Raw genomic sequence first — 25,710 nt, forward strand, 5'->3', positions numbered from 1 at the left:
AGAAAAACAATCCAGTGGACATCTTTAAGAAAGAGGACTTTAGCCCACAGCCGCCACATTTTTGGGGAAAAGATGGCCAGGGGATTGAGGTGTGGGAGAAGGCGACAACGGGAGAGTTGAAACAGGAAGACCCGTTAGGAGGCTGCCACAATAATCTAAGTGAAAAAGGATGACAGCTCAGACGAGCACGGTGGCTGTGGTGGCGAGACTGGGATATGTACAGGCAGCACCAACAAGACCCGATAGTGGACTGAATGCGGGGTGGGAGAGAGAAGGAAGAAAAGGTTTGTGGTGAGTAGCCGAAGGATGGTACTGCCGCTGCCCGAGAAGAGAGAAAGGATGGGGACGGGGGTGCCCTCCAGTCTGAAGCATGTGAAGTTCCAGGTGCCTCTTGGACACCCCAGGGAGATACTGAAGGGTTGAATGTAGCTGAGTCACCAGGAGCTCAGGGGTGAGGTCCAGCTGGAGACCTAAATCTGGGGGCATCAGGACATATTTAAAGCCCAAATGGGCTCATCTAAGTGCCTACAGAGGAGAAGGAAAAGGCCCCAAAGCCAAACCCTTGGACATAACAGCATTCAGAGGTAGAGAGGAAGAGGCACATCCAGCCTTCTACCCAGGAGATGGAACAGCCAGTGTGCTAGAGGAAAACAGGAAAATGTGGAGGCCAGAAAGGTTTTAGGAAGGAATTGGTCACACTGTCAAATATTACTGATAATTAAAGAGAGAAGAAGATTCAAAATTTGACTATTGGAGTTGACAACATGGAGGTCATAGATGATCTTGAAAAGAACAGTTTTCATGGAGAAGAGAGATAAAAGTCTGACTAGAGTGAATTTAATAAAGAAAAGAAGATAAACTAGAGACAACAAGTATGTGCAACTTTTTCAAAAAGTAATGAAGGGAATCAAACAGTGTGATAGCTAGGTGACATGGAATCAAGAGAAATATTATAGCATGTGCATTGGTGGAAAGGGAGGAGGGAGAAGAAAAAGTTGATAATACAGTGGAGAGGGGAAAGAATCACAGAGTAATGTCCTTAAGGGTATAAGAGGGGCTGGAGGGGGTCCAGGGCCCATGTAGTGGGGGTGCCTGAGAGGGGACTGGACAGCTGAGTCTTTATAACATTCAATGTTTACGGAACTGAACTACCCTTAGGTTGAACTACGCTTAAGATATTTCTTATAAAAAGAAGGCCCACTAATTCAGGTTTCTAGAACACCATACAGAAACTCCGACATCAACCTGGCTTCAGGAAGCTAACACTCAAGTCTTATTTCAGGACAAGCTTACTATGCTTCTTAAGAAGGATGTACCCATACGTGCATGCATATCTGTGGTACAATAAGAAATATATTTCTTCTGCGTCTCTGGTTCCCAGCACAGAGCTCCTAAAACCCTTGGAATTTCCTGAGCAACAGGACTGCCTTTTGTTATTCATGACAAGCCCCTTCTGCCCACACCTGAGTTTACACTAAGGAAGTGACTCGTGGTGGGACCCCTAAGTAGCTTCAGGCTGGGGACTGGTCACCAGAAAGACCAAACACATGATCAGAGGGTGGGTACTTAGCTCCACCTCCCCAGCTCCAGGAAGGGGATGGGGGCTGCAGATTGGGTTATAAAGACTCTTCAACAAGGAGATTCCGGAGCTTCTGGGTTGAAGGCACTGATGTGCTGGGAAGCTGGCCTGCCCAGAGAGGGCAAGGAACCTCTGCACCCCTCTTCCCCTATACTTTGCCCTACGTATCTCTTCCATGTGACTGTTCCTGAGTTGCATCCTTTACAATAAACCAGTAAATATGAGCGTCCTCCTGAGTTCTATGAGTCATTCCAGCGAAGTACTGAACCTGAGGGGGTAGTGGAAACCCCCAAATTTGTAGTCAGCTGGGTAGAAGTGTGGGTGGCCTGGGCACTCCATTTTTCACTGGCATCTGAAGTGGGGGCTGTCTTGTGGGGCTGAGCCCTTGACCTCTGGGACCGGCAATAACTCTGGGTAGTTAGCACCAGAATTGAATTGTATCATTAGACACCCAGCTGGCATCGGAGAATTGGTATTAGAAATAACCATACCTTTGGTATCAGAAAACACACAACATCTGCTCTTGGGCCACTGGGGAATAAAACAAACAGGTGATAAGGGACCATGGGAACTGATGAGAGCAGTGAATGTCTCAATGCTGAAATTTCAAGCCATCAGGTTTAAGGAATAAGAAAATAAGACTACAAAACTGCACTCTCTTAAAAATAGACACAGAGAACCACAGACCCAAAAAGCAGAAAACATGGGAGAGGGGAGTTCACACACAGCAAAAGTGGGTCTATTTGCTTCCCGAATCATAATCACCTGAGGAGAAAGATCAAAGCCACGTACAGCCAAGGAGTTAAGAGGCATAAACAACTGAACACAGAACAAATAATTACCTTAAAAATAAAACAGCTACATGGTAAATTCATACACTAATGAGGGATTATTCAAATTTTACTTAAAACCGTTCAGAAGCACATTTATAAAAGAGAAATGCTCAGTGACTGAGCGTGAGTGCAAAGGAGCCAATACTGGAAATGTAGGTCTACACACGTTCTCTTCCCCAAGTTCAGACAAGCCACTCTGTCCCCATGCTTGGATCAGGGAACACGAAGGTGCCAGGGAGGAAGCCCCCTACTCCATGTTCATGCCAACCCCCAGTGCCCACCGCTGCTTTACAAGGCCGTCTCCAGACTAGTTCAGCTTTTCGGGAATTGCTTGGCATCCACCCCCCCAGCTCAGCCGGGAGTCATGACTGGCCTTGGAGCCTCCCTCCCGCCCCCCTCACCCTTCAGTCACTCCCACCGGGTTCTATGGGTTTGCCTCCGAAATGTCCACCCATTTCCAGATGAGACTCTGCCCTCTTCCCTTCTAGTCTGGATTATTGCCAAAGCCAACCAGATCCCTAAACTTCACTGTCCTTGAGTTCCTCTTCCCCTGGGGCTCCTGAACAGTCCACATCTCAAGGCTGACCTTATCTCTCCTCCTGCCTGCTTAAAACTGCAAATCCTTAGCACACAAGCCATTTGTGACCCAGATCTGCTCTTCCTCTTCTACCATATATCCCCCTTCCCAGCTTGCATCCTGCATTCCAGCCTCTGGGAACCACAGGAATTGAGATCACGGACGGGCCATGTCGTATCTCTGGGTCTCCCCTTCGGTTCTTGGCACACGCCGTTCCCTTGGCCCAGAACGCTCCTCCCTCCGCACTTCACACGGCTCGCCCCCTCACCCCCCAGGACACGACTGGAGTATCACCATCTCAGTGAGGCATCCCTGGCCACCCTATATCAAACGATACACCGTGGAACCCTCACCCTCACACAGTCCTTCTGTGCCCTCGTCACCATCTCCAACACCATTTAGTTTATTTCCTTCTCTGGTTTATGGTCTCTCCCCCTGCTAGGATGTAAGCTCAAAAGGGCCAAGATATTTGCCCAGTACCTGCACTCATGCCTGGTACTTGACAGGCACTCAAATAACAACTGCTGAACCACTGGATCAACACTATTCCCCGTGCTGGGAAAATTATCTCCTGGGCCTAAACCCTATTCCTTATCTATGTGGCAAATTCATCCTTCAAGACTCCCACTGTCCCATCCCCCAGCTCCTCAGGCAGGGCTGAACACCCTCTCCCTGGCACACCCACAGCACCTGATCCACGGGGACCACACTCAGACACCTGTGAGGACAGGGGGCACTACTGATAATTATGCTGATACAACAGGAGTGACGGACTGTCCAGGGCAGGCCTGAACACATGGGCACTCTGATCTCCCACCTTTTTCACGGCAGTTCTCTCTCTTCTCCAGTTATTTGCTCACTGGTCTGTTTCCCACACTAGGCTGTGAATCCTTAGGGATGAATAATGTTTGTATCCCCAACACCTCACACATACTGTAGATGCTGAATAATGTTGATCAAATGAATGAACAATCACTTCTGCTCGAGGGTGTGGATCCCTGAGACAGGCTGGAGCGGGTGGAAAGTACACCTAGACAGTGAGGACAGCACAAGCCCCCTTCCTGGGGCTGGTCCTCCAGGGCCTGCTTCCCTTGCATGGATTTCTGTCCCATGACAGCCCCAGTGCCCACTCTTGGCTCCCCAGTCTCCCAAGGATGGGCCCCCTTGGGAGCCTTACTGCACTCGGTTTCTATTACTCCTGGCTTTGCTGATTTCCCCAGACTGGATCAGGACCAGTATTTGCCGGGCCCTGTTTAGACAAACTCCCACACAGTTCCCTTCGACCCACCCATCCGGTCCTACTGCCACACAAGTCCCAGCACCAGACCACAGCAGCGAGTCTTATTTCAACAACAAAGGGGGCACCCCTCCCCTGAACACACCCCCTCTAGACAGCACTCCTCACGTGGGTTCCAAGTGCAGATGAAGCGTTAGGCTAACGCTTTTCAGGGCTGAGGCCTCAGTGCCACTCCTTTGGATGAAATGGATCTCTTCCAGAAGGCTGCAGAATTTCTCAGGGCCTGTGAAAGTCCTGTAACATTCTGGCAGGAAGCAACCTATTTTGTCAAGAATCCATTTTTTCCCCTTAGTATGATACACCAATGAAATAATCATGTATGCTGGTATGAACGTGTGCTCGGCTCTAGGAATTGCCTTTTCAAAATAAACTTTCAAGTCTGAGATGTGCATTTTTCTGAGAAGTGATAAAAATTCTAATTAGGGATCTAGAAATTAGGATTCTGAGACTTCTCAGACATACAAAAACACTTTTCATTAATAAATGTATTCTTCTATCACAATGATTTTCATGGTAAAAACATTATGGTAGTATAGACCCAACCTTCCAACTTTAATTTTAAAAGTTCATAATCTGAAAGAGAAATTAGCTGAGGTCCCTTTCTGCCAAGAGTATATATTCTGAAAGACACTGTTTTGAAAATAACTCCCACAAAGCAACAGACTGAGAATAAAAGTTTGAGAGTTAAAGGCAGGAAGTTCAGTTCATGGAGCTTCATAAAATCTGATTCAGTGCGAAGCCCAGACGTGTCTCTCAGCATGGACCCAGCTTCAGGAAGCTTCAATTTAACACCTGTCCTTCACTACGACATTGCATCGCACTGCTAACAGGAATCAACCTCTCTCATCAAGAAGTCTTCTCATCCACATTTGTCCAGAATCCAACAAGTCTGTGCCAAGACAGCAAATACGGTGGCTGCCTTCTGCTTATTCTGACCCATGACAGTCGTGCAGAAAGGGAAAGGGGCAATTTGAACTCTTTTTGAGATGGTGGCATTCCACATGTGATGTTCACTTAAGGTATCCCAACTAAAGAGTAAGACGGAGCTCAGATGCCCCCCTGCACACGTTACTCATGTGGATTAGAGACGTACACAGATGCAGAGCCTTCCAGATCACAACCTATGGGCTACTGACTTAAACTACCTGAGAGAACATGACTTAGAGGTGCTTTATAAGAAGACTATTTAAATTCATTTTGTTTTTCACAAAAGCTTCCCTCCCTTTGCTCTACCCTTTTCCCCCCTAACCAGTGGTTTGAACAATCTTGGTTTCTGTATACTTAAGTTTGAGGATTGTCTCCCTCACGAAGACAGGAATTTTATCTGCTTTGTTCAACTGCTGTATGTCAGTGCCTAAAAGAGAGTCTGGCATATGGTAAGCTCTTGATAAACATTTGCTCAGTAAATGAGTAACTTTCCTAAAGCAAAAAGTAGAAAGAATGCTAGATGGGAAAGCATAAAACCGTTTTCTGCAAGTGGTTTTCTGGGAGGGACTGAATCAATAGGAGGCTCCACTATTCCAAAAAGGAAATGAGGGAAATAATACAAAAGTCTCAGTGACATCACATCGACACACACACACACACACACACACACACACACACTCCTTCTCACTTTCCTTGAGAAAGAACTTTAACACCCGGTTGTACAAGCAACCTCTATGAGAGTTCAGAATCTAGCTGTCATAAAAGTTCTCAAAACAAATAAAATTCTACTCACAGAATTTCAACTCCGCTATAGAGGAAAATACTGATAACAAGAAAAGGGACAGCACCTGGGGCTTCTGCCCTAAACCCTTATCCTAAGCTCTGGACACCCAACCCCAGCACTGGCACATTTTGAGATATAGTCAGAAATGTTTTTTATAACATGTATCTGGTTCACCCTGAATGGAGTAAAATAACACGATTAACAAGGACTCAAAACACACAAGCTTTCTAGCAATGTCATTCTCTGGGCACTAGTATCTGGTCCTGCAAAATCAACTGTCATAAAATTAGGGGTCAGAGGTTCCCTAGAGACAGGGGGTCACATCTGGACAACTGACAGGAACATATTCCAAATCCTCCCATTAATCACCTGTCCATTTTTAGGTGAGAGTAGCCAGAAATTTTTCAAGGCCTTAAGACATTTTTCTCAGTTTTTAGAATTTGTTGCAAGGCTTTTCATTTACTGAAATGGAAAGACAGCTTGCTTCTAACAGTGCTTTCGTAATGCCTGCGTAATATGGCCACCACACCATGTCTCAATCTGCAAAGGACACATTTTAGCTCACTCCTGGGTCGTGACTACCGGGAAGCATTGGTGGTGGGGCACTTTTCCTTTTAGCAGCATGTTCCCTTCAACAGACACTGCATATAATTAGATGGGAAGTGCTCTGCATCAGGAATAAACCGAACCTGAACACTCAGTGTTGAAGAGCACTATAATACTTTAGTCTACTTTTTTATAAAAATGAAGAAAAATTCTCATTACACTGCATGAAGTTTTGAATAAACGCAGCAAATAGCATGCGAAGAATACTCTGATTTCCTTGAGTTGTCAGAGATGAGATAGTACAAGTAAAATGTAATGAAATATTATTTAAAACCTCTTTTGTTCTCTTGTTATTGAGCTCTTAAGAGAAAAGCACTGAAAGCACCACAGAGATGCACAGGATAAAGTTCCTGGTCTATAGAAGCTTCTATCTCATTAAAGAAGATGACACGGAAACACAATTAACCACAGTAAGAAAGGTGTGCCAGATCACATGAGTGGTTCTGAGAACTCAGAGGCAGGAACAGTCACTGGTGGGTTAGTCTGGAGCTGATCAAGCCTTTAAGACAGAACCTAGGAGACAGGCGGGGTGTTAAGAGTAGAGTTGGGGTATGAGGTGGGAGAGGCAGAAAGGAAAAGACATGGAAAGCTGCGACTCAAAAGGAGGTTCCACGAAGGCATGAAGCGGTGTTTGGGCTGGAGAGGAGGACGAAGGCTGGACTGCCAAGAGCCGGAACGGTAAGCCAAGGAACCTGGAGTTCACTCAAATAGTAATGGGGAGCCCAGGAAGGTTTCCGGGAATAGCATGATGTGGTTTTAGGAAGATCCATCGGAGGGTGATACACTCTATCTAGTGCTGCAAGATGAAAAGGCAATCACCCAAGGGAAGGCCAGTGGATTTGGTAACTAAAATATCAGAAGGTGTTTGTCACCGTGCTATTCTGAGTGGAGGGAGAGTAAATAGTTCAGTTATCTCCCTTATCTCTCTCCCCTATCATTCTTTCCCATCCCTGACGTTAGGCAGTTCTCCATGAACGCAGTTACTGAGAGGTCTGAAATGTACTGTACAAAGTCCTCACTGGGATATTTAAGAAAAATTCCTTATGTGCAAAATATTTAAAAATCATGCTGGAAAGACACAGCTTACACAATTAGAAAGGTAAACAGTATCATCTATGCTGCCCAGCAGGGCCCTCATTTCTCTGGGCAAGCCACCCAACGTTATCACGCTCAAGGTGTAGGTCCAAACATACTGGGGACAGGAATCCAGAGAAGGGAATAGAAGAGGTATGACAGCAGAAAACCATTTTTGAAAAGGAACATAGATAAGAAGCCACTGTTTATCTTCATTTTATTCATTTATACATTTCTGCTGTCTGAGTCACGTACTTAAGTAGAATGTAAATGTTTTTCAATTGTCTGAAATCTAAAGAAAGATAATTTCTGGACACCTTCAAAAACACATGAGTTATGAGGGAAATATCTGGATGGTTTTGCAGACTAACAGTGAACAACAGGTCAAATGAAATTCCAAATGTAATCTGGGCTTAATTAATCAGCAATTTTCAAGGTACTTGGTTTGAGCAGCTGCTTAAGTTCTTTTTTTTTAAACATCTTTATTGGAGTATAATTGCTTTACAATGGTGTGTTGGTTTCTGCTTCATAACAAAGTGAATCAGTTATACATATACATATGTTCCCATATCTCTTCCCTCTTGCGTCTCCCTCCCTCCCACCCTCCCTATCCCACCCCTCCAGGCGGTCACAAAGCACCGAGCTGATCTCCCTGTGCTATGCAGCTGCTTCCCACTAGCTATTTACCTTACGTTTGGTAGTGTATATATGTCCATGCCACTCTCTTTGTCACAGCTTACCCTTCCCCCTCCTCATATCCTCAAGTCCATTCTCTAGTAGGTCTGTGTCTTTATTCCCGTCTGGGGTACCCCTAGGTTCTTCATGACCTTTTTTTTTTTCTTAGATTCCATACATATGTGTTAGCATACGGTATCTGTTCTTCTCTTTCCGACTTACTTCACTCTGTATGACAGTCTCTAGGTCCATCCACCTCACTACAAATAACTCAATTTCGTTTCTTTTTATGGCTAATATTCCATTGTATATATGTGCCACATCTTCTTTATCCATTCATCTGATGATGGACACTTAGGTTGCTTCCATCTCCTGGCTATTATAAATAGAGCTGCAATGAACATTTTGGTACATGACTCTTTTTGAATTATGGTTTCTCAGCGTATATGCCCAGTAGTGGGATTGCTGGGTCATATGGTAGTTCTTTTTGTAGTTTTTTAAGGAACCTCCACACTATTCTCCATAGTGGCTGTATCAATTTACATTCCCACCAACAGTGCAAGAGTGTTCCCTTTTCTCCACACCCTCTCCAGCATTTATTGTTTGTAGATATTTTGATGATGGCCATTCTGACTGGTGTGAGATGATATCTCATTGTAGTTTTTTTTTGTTTTTTGTTTTGTTTTGTTTTGTTTTTTTGCGATACGCGGGCCTCTCACTGCTGTGGCCTCTCCCGTCGCGGAGCACAGGCTCTGGATGCGCAGGCTCAGCAGCCATGGCTCACGGGCCCAGCCGCTCCACGGCATGTGGGATCTTCCCGGACCGGGGCACGAACCCATGTCCCCTGCATCAGCAGGCGGACTCTCAACCACTGCGCCACCAGGGAAGCCCTCATTGTAGTTTTGATTTGCATTTCTCTAATGATTAGTGATGCTGAGATCCTTTCATGTGTTTGTTGGCAGTCTGTATATCTTCTTTGGAGAAATGTCTATTTCGGTCTTCTGCCCATTTTTGGATTGGGTTGTTTGTTTTTTTGTTATTGAGCTGCATGAGCTGCTTGTAAATTTTGGAGATTAATCCTTTGTCAGCTGCTTTAAAGTTCTTTTTTATTCAAATTGGAAACAAATTCTTGAAGAGTTATGATTAGAATGCCTCAAAAGCTTGAAATCATCTTATCCTATTATATCACAAAGATCCTATGAGAGAAGGTCAGGTTGGGTTTTAGTAGGGAACCTAGCTAGCACTGACCCTGTTTCAGATGCTGTCAAAGATGGACACTCACAAAGAATAATGCAGGAAAATGCATTAAAGGAAGTGGAAATGTCCCACCGTGGAGGACAAAGTGGTAAGGAAGAGCCTGTTAAAATGTCGGAAATGTGTCCCACATATCTCATTATTACATTAATTATTATATTTATCACTGTTAATAGCAACAGCTGTCCATAACGACAGATTCCCTGCTAAGCACTTTACTTATATCAGATAATTATATTTTCTAAATATCTACTAGATAGTTATCCCTCACAAAAATCCTATGAGTTAATAATTATTTTCCCATTGTACACAACAAATTACTTAATTTATGAGTTGAAGTTTTTTCAAGTAATATGCTCAAGATGACATGGTTTGTAACTGGAAAATCTGGGACTCAAACCAAGTCCTGTTCAATATATTTTGAACACTTACTTTCAGGTGCTAAGAATATTATGGTGAGCAAAAGCTGGCATGGCAGGTGAAGCTGACATGAATCAAATAATCCCATGAAGAAATGTTTAACTGTAACTGTGACAAGAGCAATAGATCTGACCTTGGCAAGGAGGGGGTGAGGGATGGACACTTCTTCCTTGAGGTCTAATGCAATCTAAGATCTAAAGGAAGAACAGGAGTTGCCTTGGGGAAAAGGGAGGGAAAAGCATTCCAGGCAGAAGGCACAGAATGTGCAAAGATGACGTGGTGGGAAGGAGTGTGCTGAGGACTGAAAGAACAAAGTGAGGTGGGGAGGGAGCTGTGATATGAATCTAGGGAATTCAGATTTATTAGATGAGACTGTACCTTTCACCCCATGCACAATGTTTTATAGATCATGGTAAAAAGATTCTGTCTTTATCTTAAGCGCACTGGGAATTTATTTTATTGCTGGTGTGGTGTTTTTCCCTTGCAGGGTAAGGGGTGAACTTGGGTAGGAGTGCTATGCAGCCTCTTATAGGAATCTTTCAGAAACAGGGATAAAAGTGGATATTCCACAGCATGAATTTCTATGTTCTAGGATGGACATCTATTATATATCTAAACAACCCCAAAGTGGAGATTTAAGCTGAAAATGGAAGAATGGCATGTGGTCTCTGGAAGCAAACTGAGGCACAGCTAAGTTATCCTGGAGGGTCCAGGATGCAGGAACACAGGCAACTCAAAGGTAGCAGAATACAACTGCACAGTAAGAGGCCACAAGAAGAAAATGGTGGAACCCATTTCCAGCTGAGAGGCACAGCAGATGACTGTTTTCACACCTCTGCTCCCGACCCACGAGCTTTGATAAATGACTTATTTCTCTGAGACAACTTCCCCATTTGTAATGGTACCTTCCTCACAGGATTATTTTGAGAATGATGTGAGTTATAATACATGGAAAGTATGTAGAGAAGTACCTGCACATAGTAAGTATTCAATAAATACAAGCCATTACTGTTACTGTTATCATTAATGCTATTATTGTAAAAGATCATAATTTGCGGTAAGCAGTTAAGGAAGGGAAAACATTTGTAAATATATCTCTGAGACAACATGTTCTCAAACTTGCACATACATATGAATCACCTGGAATGCTTGTGACAAATGTAGATTCCTGGCTTGTTAGAGGTAAGGCCTAGGAAACTAGGTTTTTCCTGAGCTCCTGGGGAACTCTGACATAGCTGATCTAAGCATTTGAGAGGCATGGCTTCAAGGCCTAGAATTTAAAATAAATATTAAGGCATCAAATAAGGTATTTCATTGCAGGGACTTTAACTATAGGGATAACTTTATCAAACAAATTTCAGATTTTTTTTTGAATTTTATTTTTTTATACAGCAGGTTCTTATTAGTTATCCATTTTATACATATTAGTGTACATATGTCAATCCCAATAGATTTTATTTTTGTTAAGGCAAAATGAAACAAGTTCACTTGCAAAACATACTTCTAGGAGAAAACTGAATAATCAGAATCCACTTGATTGGTAAAATACTGTGTTTAGTTTTTAATAACCATTTTTACAAATTATTTAAATCTTTAGTTCCAAACAGTCCAAAAATGTCACTGTATGCTCCACTATCAAAAGAAACTAAAATAAACATCTGGACAGTGGTATGTATATTCTTTAATTATTACATTTATTTTCTAGCAAAAATAATAGAGCCCATCTTCAATCATACAGAGAAAATTCTTCTCTGCTAGGACACAACTAAAACTCTGCAGATTCTTTCACTTTAGTTCAGGGTTTCTCAACCTCAGTACTGTGTAATTATTGTAGGTTATTATTTACAGGAATTATTTACAATAACAAGTGAACTCAGAAAAATCAAACAAGTGACTAACTTCAGGGAGGGTGAAATCATTGGCTTAATGTACACATCTGGTGAACAATGTCCATGAATATTATAAACTGAAGGGACTACTTATTCCTTTTCCTCAGAAACTATTACACAACCCAACACTTGGGATCTTTCTTGACCCAAAAAGAGCATGAAAATGCTGCTTGGGCTCTTTATAATAACAAACAATGACCATTCCTGTTTTATTTGAAAAAATAATTAGCAGCAGCTGCTACTTACACAGAATTTTTAACAGAAGATACTTTACATACTGAACCCAAATATTTCAGAACTTAAAGAGCCTGAGGCCAAATGAAATATTCTGCCTTTTTTTTTTTTTAGTTTAAAATAAGGCATAACAATTAACTTCCACATTCCTTCATCTAATTTTTAAAATTGACTAAAACATTTTCCTGAGACTCAAAGGAAACAGCTGGACACATCTGTCAACTAGACAGCTCTGGAGTGAAAGAGAAACTTAATGCTTTAATACCATACTTACATGTGTGGGCTCAGTTCATAAAAATTTCTGTTCCTGTAATCTTCCACTTTCTCTGGTGAATAGATGGGCAATGACCGGTATGGGTTAACAGATATAACCACACTTCCAATGTATGTCTGCAAAAGAAAGAATAAAATATACCCATTTTAACATCTTAAGCCTTAATGTTGCATGGTTTCATCCTTTTAAAAACACTAGTTCTACGGCCTGACCACTCATTTTATACTTTTCAAGAATATTTCTAAAGACAGATGGTCAATAATGTTTATTCATTTTGCTGATAAATGGAGAGCATAGATTTATACATTGAAAATATCTTTCAAAATAAATCTCTAGATTAATTCATGACCCTGGATAAGAGTCCTCCAAAGCCCTGTCATACTTGCCAAAAATTTTGTCACCAACCACGGCTAATTGTGAGCAAGAGCTATGCCTTCCCCGATTCCGAGTACAACTGGTGTTTCCCTCTCTCATCTTTATCCTCCTATTTCAGTCTACAGTAACCCAGCCTTCCCCTCCTCCCTACCCATACCCATACCTATCCAATGGGGCCTTGACTTTGGCACTGTCCTTACACAGCCTGTCCATCTCTACAATGGGCTCCGACCACATACAATTCAATATTAGAGTCACAGTTATCCCTTGGGTAGTCAAAGAAAATCATTTCATGTTATATCTAGTGGACTTTAATCTCAGAATTTAAATGTACTTGCTGAAAGACAGTACATTTCATGTTGAATTTAAATTTAATGTAGAATTTAAATGTACTCTCAGAGGGATTAATGCTCCTATTTTAACAGGCAGTAACACTCTCACACTGCAAACCAGAACACTAGTTATCTTGCTTTCCATTTCGATCTTAAATCCTGGCAGCAAGAGCAGTGTTGGTTTAGGTCATTTTGTACAAAAGACTAGCGCAATGCCACAAGCAAAAGTCACTTAACTGTAACTCATCTTAGCTCCATTTTTCCTTTCAGTTTCAACATTATAAAGATGGCTGGGGGGGTGGTGGAAGGGGGATGCTAACAAACATATGTCAGTGATAAAAAGCTTTTTTAATAAAAAGGTGAAAAAAAGAAAGGAAAGAAGAAAGAAAAAAGTCACTTCCAACTTCCCCGCCTTTCCAGGGCCATGCAAAAGATGACATTTTTAGAGCAACAAGTTTTTCCAGTATTGTCACCACTGGATTCAAGCAGATTGTCAGATCAAACAGTATAGAAAAGAGAACAGCAGAAATGTTCTGATTTTTTTTTTCAAAACATGGGTCACAATTATTTTAATTATAAGATTTTTCCCCCAACCTGGAAAAGTGAACAGGTCATTTTTATACCTATTTTCATCCTATAAGAATACAATCTTAGCAAGAGTACATAAGACTGCTGCTGTAAAGAAAAACTCTCAGCTCCCATGCAATTAGGGTTATCTATTTCTGACACCCTAGCACTAAGGACCCAACTAATCTGGCCTGACAAGCAACGAGTCCAAATGTCTTAACTTATTCCATTTAGATAAGACTCTTCCAGAAAGGTTTCTTCACAGTCCAACCCACCTGGGCAAGTAGATGGGAGATGCTAGAGACTGAATAACTGTCTGAACAGCTTATAACTAATAGACTAGAATTACTTAGATTGGTAGATATGAGAATACAATAATTGATTTATTCCTTTAATATCTGTTGATTGAAAGATCAGCCTTCTTTAGTAGAAAAGTACATGAATCTCCCTTTTTAAGGTAGTTTCTTGAATACAATAATTGAAATACATATTTGCTGTTAGCAGAGAAACCAGTTACCAAGTTGCTCTTTAAAACCAAATTTCACGGGCGGCTAAATTCTTGATGAAAATCTGCCTGTGTGGCATTCTTGCATGGAGAACAAACTCAGCTGCCTCAAACCCAAAATCAAAAGCCACACTACTAAGTTTTAAATTTCTCTTTGTTACTTGTGACTTTCATACATACTGAATTGTGTGTGCTTTTCCCCCCAGCTGTTTTATTATCACCTAGAACAGGGCTGGCCCATGAATAATGTCCCATAAATATTTAACTGAATGACTAACATGCACAGAATCCATTCATCACTAAGAACATGGATGGTACAAACCACTTTCACACAACTGTTCTTCTGTTGAAATATAATACCGAGTACACTGCCATACAGTGCCTAATATTTTACTAAACCTATATGCCACGTGTAACCACCGAACAAACCCTTCAACTATATCCTTCCCGCCTCGGGTTCCTTGTCCGACTGTGGTAGACTATTTGCAAAGATGGCTGGAACAATTCCTATCACCCCTTTATGCAAAACCTTCGAAATGTGACTCTGCCACTCCTTCTATCAAGAGACAGAGTTTATCCTCCACCCCGTCAATCTGGACTTGTCTATGTGACAGATTTGACCAAAGGGACATTATAAGATGAGATACAAGCAGAGGCTTGAGCATTTGTGTATTAGGATGCTGCCCCTCCCCCACCCTTATGACTGACACTAGAAGCCATGATGCAAATGAACTTGAGCTAGACTGTTGGAGAGGTCACACAGAAAGACAAGGGCCTGAACTACACAGCCTGACAACCATCAGACACATGAGTGAGGCCATTCTAAACCATCCAGTCCCTGTTAGGCCACCAAATGCCTAAAGCCACATTCACGATCCCAGGTGAGACCAGCAGAAGTTATACCAAGCTGAACTCAGCCTATATTGCTATCCCAGAGAACTGTGTGCAAACAGATGGTCGCTGTTTTATGCAATTAACTGGGGGTGGGGGTTACACAGCGACAATTACCTTACCGATACACCAACACGGCTCAATGAGTAAGAAAAAGGACCAAGCAGGACAAGCTTTATCAATCTGAATAAGCAAACAGTAAAGGAAACTGTGCTCTCCCTCTCCATTCCACTTCATATGTTTCAGATATGCATCCTCTAATCTTGAACTTCTAGTAGGTTTGTCCCGTACTGTGTGATACATGCCCTTGCTGTTTATGGGTTTCTTCCTTGAAGGTTCCATGTGCATTAGTCAAAGATTTAAATAGTCCCACATCTGCCAACAGAATAACTCAAATGTTCATAGTCACAAGCCTCCTTTCTCTGAGACACAAAAGATACTCCTGGGGCTTCCCTGGTGGCGCAGCGGTTGAGAATCTGCCTGCCAATGCAGGGGACACGGGTTCGAGCCCTGGTCTGGGAGGATCCCACATGCCGCGGAGCAACTAGGCCCGTGAGCCACAACTACTGAGCCTGCGCGTCTGGAGCCTGTGCTCCGCAACAAGAGAGGCCGCGACAGTGAGAGGTCCGCGCATTGTGATGAAGAGTGGCCCCCGCTTGCCGCAACTAGAGAAAGCCCTCGCACAGAAACGAAGACCCAACACAGCAAAAATAAATAAATTAATTAATAAACTCCTACCCCCAACATCTTCTTTAAGAAAAAGATACTCCTGGAAGCAGCTGATAGGCTGGGTGGAGTTTACAATCCTATTCCAGTTTTAGGCAGCTATCTACTCTACATTCAAGTAACTGCAATAACAAATTAAACCTCCTTTCCAAGGAGCAGAACAATAGTGACCAGACAGTTCATTTTTACATCAATTAACATTTGGGCTTATAAATGATATACATCTGTCCCTCAGTATCCCTGGGGGATTGGTTCCAAGACCACCTGCAGAGACTGACCAAAGTCCAAGGATGTTCAAACAAGGATGCCTTCTATAAAACAGCATAGTATTTGCATGTAATCTACACACATCCTCCCTCCCGTGTACTTTAAATCATCTCTAGACTACTTATAATACCTTATACAATGTAAATGCTATGTAAATAATTGTTGGCTCATGGCAGATTCAAGTTTTGCTTTTTGGAACTCTCTGGAATATTTCCCATGAATATTTTTGATTTGTGGTTGATTGGATCTGTGGGTGAGGAACCCACAGACCAAGGGCTGACCGTACTTCATTATTTTTTTAACAAGAAACTGTATACAATTTAAAGTCAGTATTTTCTTATTGCATCATGCTCTAAAAAAGATCCTAAACTAAATCATTAAGTAACCACTGGAATAAAGAAGTTGGAGGTAAGACACAGTTTCTTAAACTTAAGTATGTGCATAAGAGAGCTGGGCATTACATGTCCTTTTTATTCTGAATATGCCAAGGAGAAAAAAAACCAAAAAACAAAAGAAAGAAAAGCACTGTAAACTTTTACAAAAGGGAGCAGCAAAGAGGATCCGCCTCTTGTCCTCTAGAATTCCACTCACTCACTCGACTGGAAATAAGAGGTAGGTATGTACTGGGTCCAGCACCAATGAGCTACTGCGGACTCGGACGGTGCCAGTGAGAGAGCCCACAAAAGGCCTCCAGCAGCTTAGCTCATTCCCACCAGACCACTTCTGGGCTGCGCTCACATTCCACCTGGTCCCTATGTCCCAAATGGCTCACAGAGCAACTCCTACTGGAATCCGGAGCCTGCTCTTCTAGTAGGCTGATTACACCAAAAAGGACTCCTTTCTCATAACGGCAAAAACTACTTAGCAATTAGGTTCTATCTACCTTCTCCAACTGAGACAAGTGTGGCTCTCATGACCCTCAATGGATGGATGGATGGATGAGCTCAATCAATGTACTTACTTCCTCAGTAGAAACAACCTCCTAGCCATCCCGGCCAACCTAGTTCACAACCTCCATGCTCCGGGCCCCCAGCACCCCAAGTCCTGAAGCGTGCACACCACCCTGACAACAGAAGGCCACCTCCACTCTCACCACCCTGCGGAACCAGCCTCTGACATCTAGGAGGGGAAAGGGAAGGGGAGGGGAGGAGAGGGGAGGGGAAGGGAGGGGAAGGGAGGGGAGGGGACAAGACAAGAAGAAGAGAAAAGGAAAAGAGGGAAAGGAAAGGCTCTACCTTTCTACAAATGGCATATTCAATTAACAAGTTTATCTTTCACTTCTCAAGGGCAGACATTAAACCAAGAATGTACAAACACTCCTAAGTCAAAACAATCCCTGTCTTCGTATTTCAGATATCTCTAGAATCCCAGAACAGATGCCTTGTGAATAACCAAATGATACTCGAGTGCTCCTACTGTGATTACAGTGAAAACAGAAGTCTTTTCTGGAGGTGGTCAACCAGCAACCGCCACTCTCCAGACCACAATCCAGAAGCCAGAGGAAAGGTCCCTGACAGATATATAACCCAAGGATCACGCATTTCATTCTATAAGAAAGTTCTTCCAGAACCCCATCCTCAGAGATTCTATTTCAATGGTCGGGAGAAGGGCCAGGCATCTGCATCTCGTACAGCCTCCCCGGAAAAAGAAACGTGTAACCAGAGTTAAAAACCACTGCTTGGGGGCTTCCCTGGTGGTGCAGTGGTTGAGAGTCCGCCTGCCGATGCGGGGGACGCGGGTTCGTGCCCCGGTCCGGGAGGATCCCGCGTGCCGCGGAGTGGCTGGGCCCGTGAGCCATGGCCGCTGAGCCTGCGCGTCCGCAACAGGAGAGGCCACAACAGTGAGAGGCCCGCGTAACACACACACACACACACAAAAAACCACTGCTTGTAGCCTTCACCCTCAGGGCTCACAGGACCAGGTGTTACTTTCAAATGCAGCAACCATGCTAGTGTCGCTGTTGGTCTATCTGCTATTTTACCTTCCCCTTTAAATTGTCCTATGTAATTAATTCTGTCAACATTTCAAGAACAAAAGAAAATTCTTCTGGCTACCCTTTCATTTCAGCCACATTTATAATAAACTTGGCATATGGCATCTCAGCACACTACAGAGAAACAGCGGCAACATCTGTAAATTGGGGCCTTCTCGTGGCAGTATGTTTCAAATGTTTGACTATGACTCACTGTAAAAAATAAAATTTGCATCACAACCAAGTATGTGTGTTTGAGTGTATACTTACATACACATATGTGCATACATATGTATGAAATAAGTTTCACAAAATCATAAATATCCTTATCATATGCAATGTACTGATATACTTTGTTCAATTCTACTCATTACAAAATGTTTTAAAACTGCTGGTCCTAACCCACTAAATGGTTTTCATCACTCAATGGCTGAAGCTTGCAGTTTAAAAACTACTGCCACAGAGCACTTCTTAATATTTTTCTAGTTGTTGATGGCTTTGAGAGGCCAATGAAAGCTATGAACCTTCTTCCCCCCAAAAACACACATATAATATGCACATAAAAGTTTGCATACAGTTGATATACCAGGTTAAAAGCTCCCACCCTAAGCAAAGAAACAACGGCCACTAATGGAAAAAGAGACAGAAAAAGGATAAAAAAGAGAGACAGAGAAGGAAAGAAAGGAGTAAGGAGTGATCAAAATAATTCTAAAAGTATAAAAATGAAGAGTTGTTCAGAATAAGAACCAACAGCTCAGCTCAGTGGGCCCTGAGTGCCTTATTACAGCACTGAGTCGGAACACAGCCTAACAATCAAGGGCCAAAATGAGACAGACAGTATTCTGTTTTCGACGACAAGGACGTATGCAATAAATACATTTTGGAAAGATATCCAACCAAAAACACTTGCTTCAAGTTAAATAGTGAAGCACAGTTTTAATATTTTGTGCATCTCCATTATGCAGTACTGTACACACATTCCTCCACAAGGCCAGGTAAAGGAAACGTCAGTACACAACAGAAAAGTCACAAGACTTTCACATCTTTCATATCATAGTTCTTCCCAGGGCAAAATTAAGATCTTAAGAAGCCCTAACCCTGAAAGTTTATATTTCAACGAAATTGAAAATAAAATTATAACTAAACCATAAAATACACATAAGGAAATCCTATAATGACTTCTTTTCACCATGATGAGGCTTCTCTCCAAATATCAAATTCTTCCAAAATATTTGTAAAGCCCCTGCTCTGTTGAGACTCTAACTAGGCATCCCATCTGCCTATCTACCAGCTTCTTATTTTCCTCAGAATGACTTTTGGCGACTTGTTTACAAATCGTCACTGCAGTTTCTTAAAAACTCATCCCCAGAGTTATTAAAGTTCTGATATACAATATACACTGAAGCACCTTTTTACTAAACTCTTCCTAAATCCCCATGAGGTAGAAATGAAGTCTCCATTTCAATGTCCATAACAATGGAGCACAAAGAAGTTAAGTGGTATGACCACATTATCTAACAAAAGTGGAATCAGGACCAGGAGCCAAGAATCTGTTCTCTTTTCATTAGAGCACACAAGCCATGCTGTCAGGCCTGGAAAGCTTTGGCAAAAAGTGGCCAAGAACACCTCATCACAGCAACTTGTGTTGTACAACGCCTTACCCGGGCGTCTTCGCCTTTGTATAATAGAGAGCTACTCTGTTGGGCAGAAGCCTCCCTTTTGACTATCTGCAGAATGCTGAAATCCTTACACCACCAGGAATAAACAAAAAAGAAAGGGGGAGAAAAGATCTTCTAGCTACAGGGAAATTTTTTTATCTCAACAGAAAAGAATTTTTTTTTCAATGTTTATCCCAGCACATCAAGTTGTGCCTACCTCTTGAAGAAATGCAAGACGTTGTGTCACAATCATCCTTTAACTTCAGAGAAATGAATCAGGAAGGTAGCAATGCAACAGGTAATGTTTATTTAAATACCTCACTTCATGCTAAGTATTTAGTCTAAAATGTCATCAAAAAATATTTAAGAATGTGTTGGAGTTCTCCAAGTCCCAGTCTCCAAGCCATGTTTCTTTCACCTCTAAAGTAATAATAGTTCAAATCCAGGATGGATCAGGACTCAGGTAAAAATAACCCTTCACGTGGCTGCACAACCGCATTGATTTCCTTGACTGAATTTAGGCTACAACCATTTTAACAAGCAAGCAACAAATTTATCAAGAGCCTTCTTTAAGCAAAACATCATCTTAGGCATGGTGAAAATACAGGACACTCCTGTGGTCTGTGCCCCTGGGAGATTATAATAGAGCTTAGGAGGTGAGACTTTTATATCATAAAACATAAAATTTAAGGGTTAACAGCCGTAGGCACAAAAACAGATGCAACAGGATTTAAGTGATTCCTAGCTAAATGAGTGCATTAGTCTTTCTTTTCTTACTGCCTAAAGGAGTGCTTTGGGTTTAAACGAAGCAAAGGTCACTGTCAACTGCAGAGCTCCAAGAATGCTCTGGAGAAGTCACAGGATTTGGGTAGGTCTAAAAGGATGGGCAAGATTTGGATAAAGTAACATTCCACCGAAGAGCAGCATATGAGATTCTGGTTTTTAGGTCATAGTTGAACCCTGCCCTTTTTAAAAATTTTTCGCTAGGATAGTTGTATTCTTCAAAATGTATTTTTTTTAAGTATGAATTGCTAGAGACTCAAAGCAGATATCTGTACACCCAGGTTCAACTGTAGCACTGTTCACAACTGCCAAAAGGTAGAAGTAACCCAAGCGCCCACTGACGGATGAATGGGTAAACAAAGTATGGTGTACAGATACAATGGAATATTATTCAGCCTTAAAAAAAAAGGAAATTCTACACAGGCTATAACATGGATTAAAACATGGATAGCAGCCTAAAGGCCCACCCAACCACATTTCAGACACAGGGGATAAAACAGCTTGCCTCAAGCAAAGACCTCCTGTGAGTAATAGCTTAGAAAGTAAGACTGGAATCAAATTTCAGACAGCCTCAAATGTCAGAGTGAGCAGTCTGGGCTTCAGTCTGAGAGCAGTTTTGAAGTAAAAGTCAGTGTGTGGGGTAAGGGGGGTTAGATGATGAAACTGACTGAACTTGAACCCAAGTCACCCCGACTTCAGTGTTTTTGAGCTCTTTGCTCAGATTCTATGTCATACAGTAGGACAAGGCTTCAAATGTATTTGAAATATTGTGTAAACCTTAGCTCCAAGTTATCTAGCAAAGTTTTTCAGTTTTGTGTGAACCTGGGCACATGACTGAACCTCTCCAAATCCCAGTTTCATCATCTGGACAAGGAGGACGATACTGGTTCCTCCTGTCTAATCTGAGGATTAAGTGAGATTGTGCGTTAAAGCACGAACCACCTGACACATACAGCAAGCATCTCATAAATGTTACCTACTGTGAGTTTGGCTCTACTGGAATTTTTGGCCACAGTAAATAGCCAAATCAGGACTCAAAAGCCTACAATACACGTTAGTATCTCAGCTAAATGCATGGAGGAGTCCTATGATGCTGAAGTCTTACCAAATGCTCTCTGTATACAGGGAATGGATGAGTTATCAGAGGGGCACACGAGGTACGTATGGTCTTAATGAAGCCAGTAGGAAAAGCCTGGGATACTGAGAAAACGGCTCTACAAGACAAGCTGGTGGAATCTTCAGAAATGACAACATGCTATTCACTTCACACAGAGGAATTCACCCTCTTCTTGGGTCTCGGGTCCTGGGAATCTGATCACAAGACATCAAGACATTATGGGTCGCAGCATTTTAAATTTAGCCATCTGTAAGATTTCCCAAATTTCCCTGAAGAGGGCTTTTGTCTTAATTGTTTTTTTTTTTTAAAGACACAGTTTGGTCTACCATACGCTCTGGTTGGTTTTTCAGACACAGTTCAAAATCGTGAAAAACTGCTTAAGTGAAAAATTACAAACATAAGGTCAATCACTGATGTAGGCTTCTATCTGGGTCTTAAATCTGAAACAGTGGAATTCAGACATACACCTCACACCCCCATCTAAGAACAGATCTGTGATACATATAACCAATAATGACAGCCTAATTTTCACAGAGGAAGAAACTAAAGGCATTAGAAGGTTTTAAAGACTTGCTCAAGGTCTCACAAGTAGTAGCAGGAGCAGTTTAACGCCAAAGCTCTACACCAAGGTCTGTGATGCAAGAATAGAGAAGTATGATTTGTCAAGCTCTGTCAGCTGCTGGGCACAGAGATGCCCTCAAGTTACATCAAGTACTGAAGGTTTTACTGTGATAATCACATACCCAGGAACCCCCGAGGAACCCATTACCGAGCTACAAGAAAAGCTGGGACCCAAAAGTGAGTATGGATGGCTGTGAGGCCACATTATGGAACAAAGCAACACAAGTGTGTGAAGACCTCCTTTCCAGTCCCACTAGCAACGTGCTCATCCCCTTCTCACATTTCTGCTTCCTCTGGGCCTGCTACTGACTGGTCTTCTCACTTTCTACTCCAAAGCTGGCCTGTTGCAAAGACTCTTATTCACAGTCTCTGCCTACACACGGCCCATCATGGCCTCACCACATCATGACTCCTGGCGTCTGCTTCTGTTGATATTTTATTTTTTTCAGTATTTCTCAACTCAAAGTTTGAGGAGAGATTCAAGCCCTATTCATCTTTTTATCTATGCTGTGCTAAATCACTGGCCTTAGATCAGGCAAGCTTGTCAGGCATGGTCCCTGTCAGTGTAGTCTGAGACATGCCTTAACTACCATCATATTATAATCCTTTGTTCCTGTGCTGACAGTCATTTCAGACTATGAATTAAAGAACTATATATGAGCTCTATGCCACGCCGAAATACCGGCTAAAAATATCACTTCGGGCAGCCTTTATTTCAGAGCAGGATAACACAATACTACCTTATCTTCGTTGCTCTGTAAGGAACAAGTATTTTCCAAATATGTATCATTCTCTAGACCTAATAAGAGTCTCTTAACTAAAGGTACTGAGTGGTCCTGTGTTTCAGGTATGCTACCAGCTACAAGTCTTGAAAATAATATTATGTGGCTAATTGAAAGTAGTAATCCAACAAAAGTGAAATCTGTGTAATGAATACCAAAGTAGGCGGGGGTAGGGAAAAGGGGAGGGAGGAGAGGCAACGAGAGAGTCAGGGAAGGGGGGAGAGAGAAAATTCTGATTATAAGAAAAGCTCAGGGTCTGAAATCTTGAAGAAAAGTCATGCTGGGTTTCCAAGTTTTTCAGATGGTCATGTGGTCAGGTACTCCATTCCAACTATATGTCAAGCACCGGGCTAAAATGCCCCTTAGGGGCTTCCCTGGTGGCGCAGTGGTTGAGAGTCCGCCTGCCGATGCAGGGAACACGGGTTCGTGCCCCGGTCCGGGAGGATCCCACGTGCCGCGGAGCGGCTAGGCCCGTGAGCCATGGTCGCTGAGCCTGTGCGTCCGGAGCCTGTGCTCCGCAACGGGAGAGACCACGACAGTGAGAGGCCTGCGCTTACCGCAAAATAAATAAATAAATAAATAAAATAAAATGCCCCTTAATCTCCAAAACAACTCAACAAGATAAGCATCATGATACCTCTTTTACAGATGAGAGAACTGACCGTCAATTACTTCAATGGTCACAGTGGTTGTGAGTGACCAAGACACAACCTTGGCCTGTCTGCCAAAGGCCCATGCCTTGCCCAATATGCCACAACACAGTTGGATGCACAAAACAGCCTCTCTTTAGAAATTAGGATTATCATTAATACTTATCTGTACTATAGATCTAAGAGCAGAAAGAGATGTGTGTGTAGAGGGGAGGGGTGAATCAGCCGCATGAATTAGCCACATGGCTCTTGTGGTGAATTGCTTCTTCCTCCTCTACTCTGTGCTCTTTTTTTTTTTTTTCTGGCTGTGCCCTGAGGCATGCAGGCTTTTAGTTCCCCGACCACGGATCAAATCTGTGCCCCCTGCAGTGGAAGCACGGAGTCTTAACCACTGGACCACCAGGGAGGAAGTCCCTCTACTGTGTGCTCTTAAAGGTAAAGGACCCTGTGCAGTTATCAATCACCTGCCATCCAGTGAACAGGATGAAAATCCATCTCCTCCCAAGATCGTCTCCCACCTTCCAGAGAGGAACACACCATCCTAACGGTTGCTATCACTTTTCTTTGACTAGAGAGCACCTACGACTTTAGAACTGAATGCACTTATTCCCTGTCACACTAGTTCACGTCACTGTACTGCTGAATGCTAACTCAACACGTGGCAGGAATACGGATTATCTCTTCAATTATTTGTCTGGGTTGTTGAGGCTGCCTTGCTCCAAAACCTATACACTCAGTATCATACTCAGTTATGTTGAACAGCACTTTGTAGGCTGAGAATGCTTCCCTATTAGTGGTATCACTGATGCACATGGTAACTGCGTAAACTTAGCAGGACCATTATTAAGAGCATGAACTACAGAGCCAGACTTCCTGGATATGAATCCCAGTCCCATCACCTACTCGCTGTGTGACCTTGGACAGGTTACTTAGCCTTCTGAGTCTCAGTTTCCTCATATGTAAAATGAAGATAATTTGAAAACCTTCAGTGCATAGGACTCTAGTAAAACTTAAATAAACACGTACATGTAAAGTGCTTAGAATAGCATATTGTACCAATAAGGACTTAATACGTGTTAACTGTCATTGTTTATCATTTTACCAATAAGAAAACACTCTCCTGGGAGTTAAAGTACTTGTTCCAGGTCTCACAGATGGTAAGTAACAGAGCCAGGACTGGAGCTCAGGTCCTTGCTTCCTAGTACCCACCACACTGCCACCAAAAGATGACATTTCTGCAGACCTGAAGTTGGGCCTTAATTTCCTCCAAAGTGAACTTCAAGTACAGCTTCAATTACAACATTTAAATTAATATATTATAAATATTATTCAAATATATCAAGTACTATATAGTGCCTGCATGTACTCCCTAAGCTTGGCAGATAACAGATAAACTCATGCCATTTTGCAAGTTCTAAGAGGAAGAATTTTTTCAATCACCAAAGGTTTTAAGGGAGCTTGGACAGGTTGAAACTGGCAAGCTTTTACCAAAAATCATTGTTTTGAAAAGTATTACAAAACTGTCCAAGAGACAGACTGTGCTCCGAAACTAGACACAACAGCCTCATGGTCTGCTGTTGTTCCCCAGCTCTATCTAGCCCCCTAATGCTGTGACTCCATTCCAAAAACCAAAGCTACACTCTTGAAAACACACACAATTTGTTCTCCATGTTTCCTTAATTGTCTACCTTTTCAACGAGCCGCGCAGGCTGAGTCTGCATTTGGTGAACCCCTCATACACAGTCAAGTCTAGGCATTTCATTTCACCAGCTCAGGAGTCCGTCTTCCTTCCCCCACTTGGTCAAGGTGGGAGGGGAGGTGGCATTAAAGAAGGTTCTTGTTTCACTCAAATTTGCTGGGTCTGGGTTCTCTGGGTAAAGGCCCATCCACCTAGATGAAGGAGAACCTTCTACTTCCAACTCTAAAACCAAAACAAATTTAATTTTTAATCAAACTTACATAATCTGGAAGATGACCCACCCAACTACCATTACTTCTGGAAATGACTGGGGTACTGAGATAAGAAAATTACATTTTTATG

At 42.5% G+C, this 25,710-nt stretch overlaps 1 protein-coding gene across 3 annotated transcripts in view; it reads right to left on the reverse strand.

The window, feature by feature from the left end:
- Positions 1 to 25,710, reverse strand: part of MYO1B (myosin IB) — a 189,582-nt gene that overhangs the window by 125,600 nt on the left and 38,272 nt on the right. For all 3 annotated transcript variants that reach the window (XM_082657745.1, XM_082657744.1, XM_082657746.1), the window contains one exon: positions 12,424 to 12,539. In XM_082657745.1, coding sequence (XP_082513871.1) covers positions 12,424 to 12,539 — 116 coding nt within the window. The remainder of the gene's footprint in view (positions 1 to 12,423; positions 12,540 to 25,710) is intronic.

Source organism: Grampus griseus (assembly GCF_964374135.1).
Source record: "Grampus griseus genome assembly, chromosome: 7".
Lineage (NCBI taxonomy): Eukaryota > Metazoa > Chordata > Mammalia > Artiodactyla > Delphinidae > Grampus > Grampus griseus.